At 38.5% G+C, this 11444-nt stretch overlaps 1 protein-coding gene across 4 annotated transcripts in view; it reads left to right on the forward strand.

The window, feature by feature from the left end:
• Positions 1 to 10812, forward strand: part of CCNT1 (cyclin T1) — a gene marked incomplete at its 3' end in the record, with an annotated part of 20501 nt that extends 9689 nt beyond the window's left edge. The window contains exons 5-10 of one of the 4 annotated variants that reach the window (XM_081935004.1): positions 425 to 485; positions 1615 to 1677; positions 2468 to 2513; positions 5683 to 5846; positions 6105 to 6175; positions 7382 to 10812. In XM_081935004.1, coding sequence (XP_081791130.1) covers positions 425 to 485; positions 1615 to 1677; positions 2468 to 2513; positions 5683 to 5846; positions 6105 to 6175; positions 7382 to 8713 — 1737 coding nt within the window. Of the gene's footprint in view, positions 1 to 424; positions 486 to 1614; positions 1678 to 2467; positions 2518 to 5682; positions 5847 to 6104; positions 6176 to 7381 lie in introns of those variants that run through there. The other 3 variants (XR_014173742.1, XM_081935005.1, XM_081935006.1) reach the window with 3 other exon arrangements.
• Positions 10813 to 11444: the final 632 nt, after the last annotated feature.

Here is an 11444-nt window from a genome sequence, read left to right on the forward strand (position 1 = left end):
TCATACTCTTATGGTGAGATAGAAGTTGATTTGTGAAATCCAGTCATTTTTACTGTTCAAATAAAAATATTATTAAGCACATTGTTTCAGTTCTTACCACAGCCCTTCCTGACAGGACCAGCACATCTAACCTTGCCAACAAGGGGGAAGCTTTATTTTAAAACTAAATTTGAACAAAAAGGCAATTTTGAGCTTCTGCTACAGGACAATTTCAACAGTAGCAGTATGCAATCAGCAATTCTTCTTGTGTGTGCATTCGGTGCTCTTTCCCCTGGAAATAGGAAATTTATCCCCATTTTCTCCAGCATAAATATGATAAAGATTCCCCCTTGATGTTTTTGCCTCCTCAAGAGAGTGTTAGAAATATGCAGGCTTAATACAGAGTGCCTCATCACAAGTAACCTGCCTGTCCTCTCAACCCCAGGGTTACCTGCAACAAGCCCAAGACCTGGTCATTCTAGAGAGCATAATACTGCAGACCCTGGGTAAGTTTTCCAAGCGGACGGGCTGCTTCATGAATCTCAGACCCAGGAATGTTCCGCAGAATGGAGAGTCTAACCCAACCCCAGTCTTCTTCACAGCTGACCAATATGGGAAGCCATCAGTCCAGGCGGCAGTCCTTGTCATAATGGCCAGTTTATGACTTGTTTATGTTTTGAGTGAATATATTCAAACAACTATGAATGTGCAAACAGGATTTTCTTTTTAACAGGATTTATATCCTTTAGGTTCCATTGTACTCTGGATTGAAGCCTTAGCAGCTTGACAGTCTAATGTTTCAACTGTATTACTATATCAGTTTGATAATCCAGGATAGGAAATAAATATCCTGATAAATTACTATAGATTATTAATGTTAAGCTTTTGCTGCATCTTAAATGTAATTCTTCATTTGAAAGGTTTTTAGCAATTAAAATGCTATTTTTTTTGCACTTTGATAGTTGGTAGGCTTGCCATTATAAAATGATATATGATATGTGTTCCTACTGTTTACTGTTATATGCAAAATGCTTTTCTATTACTGTTGAGCAAGACATTTTGACTTTGACTGTACAGTGTGAAAGCATGTTAATCCTAGCTGTGAAATATTATAATGCATGAAACAGGTTAAAGATAATTTGTCATAGATGCTTAACAATTGTGATGTGTGAACATAATTTATAAACTTGTATCCTGTTAATTTGCAAGAATAAAGAATATTAGTTTCTTCATATAGTTTCCTTTAATGAGAATAAAAATCTTCTTAGAACAAACTTAAAATTGATTAAAAACTATTCTAAAGCACTTGCTTGGGTTATTAAAGTGAGCAGAAAAACAAGTCGTTGCTAGAATTTTATTCTCTAATTCATAATCAATTTTAGAATACTTGAATGTGTGTCAGTATTTTTACCGAGAAATTTAGTATTTCAGAAACTTGCAATATTTGTTGCATTCTTGTGCTAGATAATTGATGTATTTGAGCCCAGGAGATGTCCTGTTTGCATCTGAACAGAGAGCGGTATTAATTGACTGGAGGAACAATCTACTTTGTCTCTCAGGATCAGAGACATGCCTGGTATGTAGAATTACAAGCAAGTTATATCCACGTTCTAAACATTTCCTTTTTTCTTCTAGGATTTGAAATCACCATAGATCATCCTCATACTCATGTGGTAAAGTGCACACAGCTAGTTCGAGGTATGTTCCAAGCATAACTGATTATTGCTCAGATAACATATATGCAAAAATGGTTGTTTACTAGCTCAGCAATTATTTCCAAGAATAAATTTCCTTGGTAAAGAATGCCATGTTAAAAAGGAAAAAGAAGAGGCAGTTACTGTACTAAATATATGCCTTTTGCATGTCTAGAGGATCAAAGGGCTTCAAAATGAAAATACCAATGTCAGCCTTTATAACAGAAATGTATATACACAAGCTGTGCATTCTATATGGAATGCATTGCAGTTGTCTTTCCATGTATGGGCATGCACAAGCGTTTTCTTTTACTGGTAATTCAATGGGAGGGTTGTCTATGCTTGCACATTTATAAAGAGACAATCTAAGTAGCAATTTTAATGCTTTACAGCAGGCTTTGCTTTTCTTTAGAAACCTCCTTTTGAGTGCTTTTGACAACTGTAATAATAATATGCATCTTAAAGACTATATAGTATATGGTGTTCACAGCTTCCTTTGACTAGAATTGCAAAGAATATATTTTCTGTCTTTTTAAAAAACAGTACCATTTCTATGCCCAAATGATATTGTGAGAAGTCCAATATGACTCCTAACCCAAGGCCAGGAAAAAAAGCTGGAAATCTTTTTCTTGTCCTCACATGACAGAATGTTGCCCACTGTAATCATTCCCCTAGCCAATAAGCCCAGAGTTCCCACAGAGGTTCCCCAGTCTTGGTGTGTAGGATTAGAAGAAATCCATAATGTGCTACACCTTAAGTATCAGCAAATTTAACTTGTGACTTTTCTCTTTCAGCCAGCAAGGATCTAGCACAAACTTCCTACTTCATGGCTACCAACAGGTAGATGTTGAGAATTCAGATTTATTTGTTTCATTTGGAAATGTTTTTTTGTAAATTATTGCAAAAAAATAATTGAAAAAGTATGCCACATTTAGAGTGCATTCCTTGACATCTGAACAGTACATTTTTTAAAAATCTGTTTCTTTTAGCTTGAATTTCAGAACAGGAATATGCAAAATATCCTTATAAATGAGCACACATATTGCTAGTCCATCTATGACTAAGTCTCTTTATAGTGACTAGAATGGTGAGAAATACAGACTTGAAAACAAAAAAATCTGTCCCGGCTGCCTAAAGGAAATCCTTATTTCTTGTAAATGAGATTTTGAGCTACAAGTTATTATTCATGAATTAATTACCTGGTTTGCACAATATATTATCATGGTTTAATTTAAGCATGCTTTGCTATGGAAATGCATGAATTAATTTATCAAGTACAAGCACATAAATTGGTGTTTATTTATTTACATCAGCCATGATTTTCTGTATCATTCAATCCTGTGGAGGAATATTAAATCTCATGTTCATTTCTCTTTCTAATTCTCTTCAGAATTAGAAAATAAAAAGTGAAGCTAAAAAAATTAAGTACAAAATGGGTTTGATCTTGATTAGGCTATTGCAGATTCTGATTTTTTTTTAAAGAGAAGCACATTCTTATTGTTTTTTTCCAGATTCAGAAATGGTAGCCTATTTCCTATGCCACATATCAATAAAGTTTAGTTGTTGCCTTATGGCGGCAATTAGGATTGAAATTTCTATCGCTAAGTGATGCAGTCATAAATTACACTCTTGGTTACCATCGTTAACTGAATCCCATGGTCGCTAGGTGAGGCAAATTCCTTCTGGCCTCCTACAACTAAAGTCAATGTGGAAGTCAGCTGGAAGTTGCAATTCTAGGGCATCAGACAGCTAAGTAGCTGCCAGATGGAGGAAGGTGGGAGTAAGGGAGTGTGTGAATAGTGCCATATGGGCCAGGGTGTGACGAGCTGCATGAGAGGCATGGGCCAGGGAAGACATGAGAGGTTGTGTGAATGTGGAGGGACTTTGACCTTCCCTGCTGGTTTCCCCAGTGATTTTCTAGGGAAGCCAGCAAAAGTTGCAAATTGTAATGGGGTGCTTGACAATTGGTCATAAATGTGAACAAGTTGTCAAGCATCCAGATTGTGATCACATGACCATGAGGGTATTAACATGTCTGGAACTTTTGAAGTCAGGTAATAACCATCATTCGTCTGTTGTAACTTGGGTGGCTTGCTCTAGTCTTCGTTCGAGGTCTAGCTCTAAGTACATATTTGTGACTGGTGTATTTGCATGGGCATATTTGGATTAAATATTTCTTCTTAAAAGTTAGAGCAGGGGTCTCGAACCCCTGGTCCATGGACTGGCACTGGTCTGTGGGATGCCAGAAACTGGGCCCTGCAAGCAAGCAAAGACCCATCTGTGGGATACAGGCAGCATGTGAAACCACACACCCTACCATCTGTGGAAAAAAATCTCTACGGAACCAGTTCCTGGTACCCAAAAGGTTGGGGGCCACTAAATTAGAGGATGATGAGGCTTAAAATTGAAAGTAAATTAAAGCTACTTGAAAGAACTATCCAGAATTTTTTAATAGCAAATTGTTACCTTAAAATATTTTTTTCTGACTTTATATTTTCTAAACCTTTTGAGTATTTGTATTTAATCGCTGTTTGGGATATATACAGTATATCCCAATATCTAAACATGTTACATCAGCTACTGCTGAATTTAGCAATACTAGCTGTATTTTATTTGTAAAGAAGTGCCTAAGCACTGGTTCTGGCTAAGAAGTGAACAAACTTGAAGTATTTTTAATTATACTACACAGAGGATTAAAAGAAACTAAGGATCTCATTATTTTAAAAAATAGTTAAGAGAAAACTGTTAATGTGTGGTGTCTCATGAAATGCGTGAGGTCAAAGAAGTCCATTGTAAAAAAGTGTAGAGCTGGTGGATGCATAGTATGCAAGATGTTCAATCTGATTACTAGCTAGCAGTGCTAGAAAGTTGGGTTTTTTTTAGGAAGAAGGCTTTGGGCTATCGATATGAATAGACTTTAGAGCTCATATACTTCATCCCAGGCTGCTTGCAAATTGCATGGCATGGCAGCTGTTGCCCTTTCTATATCCATTTTTTTCATCATATCAAGTGGTACAAGTAGATACTGGTCTGTAATTTACCTATTTTTCAAGGGGCTTCTTTTTGTCCAGTACTCACCATTTGCATATTTTTGCAGTTATTAATTTCCTGAAGGATTTTATGGATTATAAATGCCGCGTAATCTCCTGTCATCTCCTGCCAGCATATTTTGCCTCATGATATTTCTGGGTCCAGTTCAGAGGTGGGTTCCTACTGGTTCGGCCGAACCAGTAGTGCTATGGCAGCCTGGGTCGCTGGAACTGGCAGCGACCCAAGCCTGCCACACCCCCAAACCAGTTCCCCGGTCGCTGCCATCGCCATCTTGTTTTTTAGTTCTGCGCATGCGCAAAACAATTTTAGTTGAAATGTGCATGTGCGCACAACCCACATCAGCATGCGCATGAGCGAAGTGCGTGCACGAGCAAAAAGCAGGGGTGGGTTCTGGCAGTAAAGCAGGCCAGAACCCACACATGTTCCAGTTCCTTGTAGGTTGTTGGACAACTTTCTTTAATTGTTTGAATCTTGTTAGAATAGGAATTAATGGAAATACACAAACATCTCTTTTAGTTGATTTAAGGCTTGAGTTGGATTTAACATCAGCTGTACTTTGTGGTCTGATTCAAAATTTACTGCTGGCGGTGTTTAACTACTAAAAGACGGATTTGTTGCAAAGAGCAAATTGTTCAGATTTTTTCCTAGGATTATGTCAAAGTGCTGTTGTACAATCCAGTTTGTAACTTTGTTTGGAGTTAATTCCTTTGCCTTTCATGAAGATGTGGGTGTCCTGGAGCTCCAGGCTGACAGAAGCTCTTGGAAAACCTTGTGGGAAAAGGCTGAAGTACAATTATTGTGCAAGGCAAGCTTGACCTTGCAGGATAATAATATTTTTTAAAGCTGAGGGATGCCTAATTCCTGCAGTGTCTGTCCAGCGGGCGGTTGTATGTGCGGCTGCTGTTCAAGCTTGGGAGCTTACAGCTTTCTGTTTCTCTCCCCCTGCTGGTGATGTCAGCCTTCACCTAACAACCTTCAGCCTGCAGTACACCCCTCCCGTTGTGGCCTGCGTCTGCATCCACTTGGCCTGTAAGTGGTCCAACTGGGAGATCCCAGTCTCCACGGACGGGAAGCACTGGTGGGAGTACGTTGATGCCACTGTAACTCTGGAACTCTTGGATGGTAAGTTTGGAGCAAGGTCAAATACATTCTATGCCCAATAAGAGGTACTCCATTAACTTAATATTTTATTTCTGACTTCTGTATCAAGGTTTCCAGCATGACAGTAAAGAAGTGGGATGAAATTTGTAAACTGAACCTGTACTATTATTTTGGACTGCTCTGTTTTTTGCTGACAAGGATGGACATTAAAATATGCTCCTGTAGAATTTGTGCTGTAGTACTATGCTTACTAGCTTTATTATTTTGTTTGTGTTACAGAATTAACTCATGAATTCCTTCAAATCCTTGAGAAAACTCCTAATCGACTGAAACGAATCAGGAATTGGCGGGTAAGATGCTTTGCCCACTTTGTACTTCTCTTTGATAAGAATGTTGAAGGAAGACTGTTGCTTGGAATACTAAGATACAGCCAAGACACCTCTGCCTTTTTCATGTTTATAGCTTTATAATCGGGCTTAACCCAGATATACATTCATAAACATCTTGAGGCACCCATCAATTTCCACTACAAATTTAGCAATTCACCTCAATATCTGGGATCATTTCAAGTACAGCTTTGGCTTTCAGAAATCAGCTATTATATTTCACTACAAGTTATCTGGGTTCCACATGAGCTCAGAGTCAGTATAAGGAAAAAAATACCTTCGATGGCTACTTGCCACCCAAGGCTATGCAGTGGATATCCTCCACCCAAAAAAGAAAGAATCTTCATCTTCTAAACGTGGAGCAGGGGAGCAGCAATACAATTTTAGAGAACTGTTTGGGGGGGGGGGGGGGGAAAGCAGGCAGAGGGAAATAGCCAGAAAGAGGAAGAAAATCCAGGAAATGCTATCAGATAATCGTTTCTCTAAAATACAGAGACTATGGGATGATTCCAATATTTTGTGTTAGGCCACACAGCCCACAATATTTATGTTATGGTAGAAAAGCACAATACAAATGGTTTTCCAAAATTTCAGGTGTTCCTGTTGCCTCAGGCAGATTGGAGAATCCCTATTTTAGAAATATATAAGCAGTGTTCAATTTAGAATAAAGTCAAAACATGCAAAACATGTCAAATAAGAACATTCACAGAATGAAAACAAAGTACTTTATTAAATAATCTCTGAAGAATAAAAGTATCTCTTGCACTGAAATGCTTTAAATAAATGGCAGGTAAGCCTCTGCTAGGAATGCATCAAAATCAAAAAAGACACACCGAACCTTCACTCAAAATAATGAGGAATAGAGGGCTTTAGAAGGAAGACTTCGGGAATAAACATGATAGTACCGCATCAACCTTCTGATCTGATAAAGTAGATATGACAGCTTTTATGAAATTTATTAACAAAATTATTTGTTAATGGCTTTTTTTCTAAAACGACAGTTGTCATTTCATCATGGTGTGTCTTGTGAATAACATGCATTAAAAATGAACTCTATTTGATACTTCAGCAAAATACAGCAGTGCATGCCTGTATAGTATTCCTTTCTCTCTAGGGGTATTGTATGGCTAGAAGAGATTAGTATACCAGTTTTGAATGCTTTCATTTTAGGCCTGTCAAGCAGCCAGGAAATCGAAGACGGATGACCAAAGTGAGGATGATGGCCTCTCAGAACTGACAATCCTCAGCATGATCTCTAGAAGTGCATCAGACACGACTATTGCAGGCCTGATGAGCTTGTCAACATCTTCAACCACTGGAGCCACTTCACTTCCAGCTACAGGAGAAGACTCTCCAGGGGAACGAGGTAGTACAGATATTTTATCAGACAGCTGGATGGCTCAGCATAAACAAGACATTTCTGCGAATCCTGATCATCTACATCATGATAGCAGTAGTGGTGGCCCTTTTGTTAAGCAAAACATCAAGAGTGCACCACTAGCAAAAGTATCATTAAAAGAATATCGTGCAAAACATGCTGAGGAATTGGCTGCACAGAAGCGCCAGCTGGAGAACATGGAGGCAAATGTGCGTTCTCAATATGCTCATGCTGCCCAGAACTTGCTTGTACAACAGCAACGTGAACGGGATGTGCAGCAGGAGGAGAACTCTCCAATTGTTGTGAAAATCCCTCTAGGCAACAATTCTGATGGTTCTGAACGGCCTCCTCCTGATAAAGTTGATAAACCCTCATCTGCACTTAAAGTACGGTTGCCTGCCCCAGGAGACAAGCCTATTGCGTCTTCCAAACAAGATGACATAAAAGTGCGCATTAAGGTGCCACCTCCCACGGAACGACACAGCCTGCCTGATGAAAACAGTGGCAAGAGCAGGGGGGAGCACAAGGAAAAGCATAAGATCCATTCTTCTAACCACCATCACCATCATAACCATCATTCTCACAAACATTTACATGGGCAACCTGTTGTCAACACCAAACGTCCAGGGGATCCCAAGCATGTTAACCCAACCGGCATTGTGTCACACAAGGGTTACGTCCCAAATTGTTCCTCCCGTAAGAGACCACTTTCTGAGGAGACCTCAGTTACAGTCCATGAACATCAGCCCAAAATCAGTAAAAGTTCCAAGGGGCCCACTGTGCCATTCTCGTTCCCTCAGCATTCTGGCCACGGCTTGGAAGCAGCTGGTCTACCTTTTGCGCAGGCTAACAAAGCCAGAGGGTCTCATGGAAAATTGGACAAGAGCACTGCTGGGGCCAATGGACATAACATGAACCAATCCATTGACTATCAGGATACAGTGAACATGCTGCACTCCCTGCTCAGTGCACAAGGAATGAAACCCACCCAGTCATCCAATTTTGACATTGTGCATCATTATGGTGAATACTTGAACCCCAGGGCTGCTGCAAGTGTTGATAAGCCACGACCACCCCCACTCCCATCAGAACCTCCCCCACCTTTACCACCACTCCCAAAGTGATAGTTTTAACTACTGAGGTTCTACAAAAAAAAAATTGCTCATAGTAATCTCCACTGCCTTGTGTGAATGCCCTGTCCCCTTTTTAAAAGAAAACATTTTTTTATTATTGGTAGGAGAACATAGTGTTCTTGAAACTGTGAAACGATACGCTCTTCTTTCTCCGTGTGCATCCCCCACCCACCCACCCCCTTTCAGTTCTTCTGGATGGTGATTTTTTTCCTATAAGACCAACTGTCAACTTCAGAGGTGAGGGTGGGCTTGCCTTGAACGTTATCAACCCCATAGGAAATGGCAGACTATTTAAATTGACAGTCTTTTCTCCTTTTCTTTTTTTAAAAAAAGGACTTTTAAAAGTAATTTAAAATAAGTTATATGTTTAGTGTTGATTTTATTTTTCTAATGTGGATAAAGGAAGGAGTTATAGGAGAAAGGGAAACAGAGAAGGGCTCACGAGTTCTGTCTACTTGCAGTTGTTAATGTGTCTTGTCCCAGTGGAAGTTGCCTCCGCCTGAACAAAGTCAGCGAAGGTTAGAAAGGAAGAATAGGGAGAAAGGTGTGAGAGACACATGTACTGAATACAAGTAAAGTAGAAAATGGAAGTGGTGAAACAGAGTTTTTCCAGTTTCTCCTTACTTAGAACTATGATTCTTCATCAGTAAGTAAATGGAGACAGATGCAAACCTCAAGTTCCAAAGAATGGTGGAATCAGAAATGTTAGTTGCTAACTTTTTTAGTCTTTCCTGCTGATCAAGGATAATTTAGGAACGAGGTTTTATAAGTTCACTTTCTTCTTGACCACACTGCTTCTTTAGGGGTGCCGTTACTATGTTTACCATTTCAGTCTTTGTCTCAAGTCTTTTTCTTAACTGGAAGACAAATGGCTAACATGACTTAACTGTTAAAAAATCTCATGGGACTGTATTTCAGTGGTGGGCAGCACTGCATGCTAGTGCATGAACTCTTGAGAGTGCCTTCAAAAAAATGCTGCATTTAGTATAGTTTGGGAAAATGTGTTTCCGCAGAGGAGGAAGAACTAGAAGAGGCCGACAGCCTAGGAACATTAGAGCAGTAATCGTGATTCCGGGATGCTTTGTATTATACCTTAAATACATTATGGAGTATGAGATTTTCACGTTTTGTCCAAAAGGGAAAAAAAGATACAAGGATGACCACAAATGAATCAGGCAAATTTGGTGAACAGAGCAAAGACTGCGAGCCTGTGGCCTTCCAAATGTTAAATTATATTTCCCAGTATCCTTTACAGTTTTTCATGATAGTATGGGCTCCTGGAAAGTACAGCTTGCTAGTATCTAGAAGGTCTAATATTTCTGTCTCTTAAGAGAGAAGAAAATTGAATAAAAATGAAATGAAGACCTGTGAATATAAAGATGTTAATACAATACAAAAATAGCCAGTTTGAAGGTGCCCTGAATTGGTTTGAATGTTGATGTAACGTTCTGAACTTATAGCATACTACTACTGGTATGCTAAAAATGGGGCTAGCATTTAAACATGGACATATATTATGTTTCTGTAGATCACATAAGAATATTTTAATTCTATGAATTTGGCCTTGGTTTGTAAGCCAGCATTTGGACAAAGTATTTGGAGTGAGTGGTCTTCAATCTCAACTTTATTTTTTGTCTTTTAATATAGTCCCCTTGTTTCACAAGTCATTTCAGGGTATTCCTACTGTTGTGAAGTAAATTCCAAATTGAAATCTGAGGGACTGTGTGACCTAAAAAGGGTTTTACCCAAAATGGATGACCCTAGTATATATCAATAGAGGCCCAATCCAGTATGTTCAGTAGTGACTATTAATTGTGGCCTCTGTAATGTCATGTGAGTGAGTTAATTGCTGCTGATTTCAGATGATGCATCATGTTTAAAATAAGACACTCATCTGCTTGTTTTTGCCGAAGTATTTTCTCTGAATTTGGAATAATTGTTTCCCCACCACCTTTGGATTTCTGAACCAATGGTGTCTCAGCTATTGATGCAAACTTTGGCCTAGTTTTGTGTAATGTTTCAGAAACTGTTTCTAATTTCTGGCTCATTTTATTACTATTCCACGTTTCAATAAATGTACTGTCTCCGCATTTAATTTGTTCCTTGTGAAATTTCTTGCTAATATTTGAATTTATCAGGAAAAGTCTATACAAAAGTATTTGGGACAGTAACAGCAGCATTCTGAATCTTTAAATCTTCCTTGTTTATTTCCTAGTTCTTTATTTACACTGAGATGTAAATGCAAGCAACAGCAATTACAATTTAAAAACAAACCACAATGGATTTGAACAAAAGATAGCAAAGAAGCAAGTAGGAAAGGAAAAATAACTTTGTGGCGTGATTAAAAAAAACATAATACCACATTTCATAGACTCTCAGGTGTTCCTATGTTCAGATTTTGGATCATAATTTCTCAGTTGAAAACTGCAGGTAATACTATCTTGTTGTTACAATAGTAATCCTTCATTTACTATGCTTACTAAAAGGTCCTAGGTGACCCATGGAAATGAATGTGACAGTTACATAAGAGTAATTAATGTATGCTGAATTGTCTAAATCATCTCTTGGTCCTTCTGTTTAAAAAGAAGTTATTGTTTTGATCAGCTGACATTTTCTAGGCTTGCTTGAAACATGTTCAGTAATCCATGTTTTGTATATTGTACAGATATGCACCTGCATGTATCAATTTACAGTATTTATAGTTATTAATATAGTATGCAAA

This window comes from Natrix helvetica, assembly GCF_964273705.1.
Source record: "Natrix helvetica genome assembly, chromosome: 1".
Lineage (NCBI taxonomy): Eukaryota > Metazoa > Chordata > Lepidosauria > Squamata > Natricidae > Natrix > Natrix helvetica.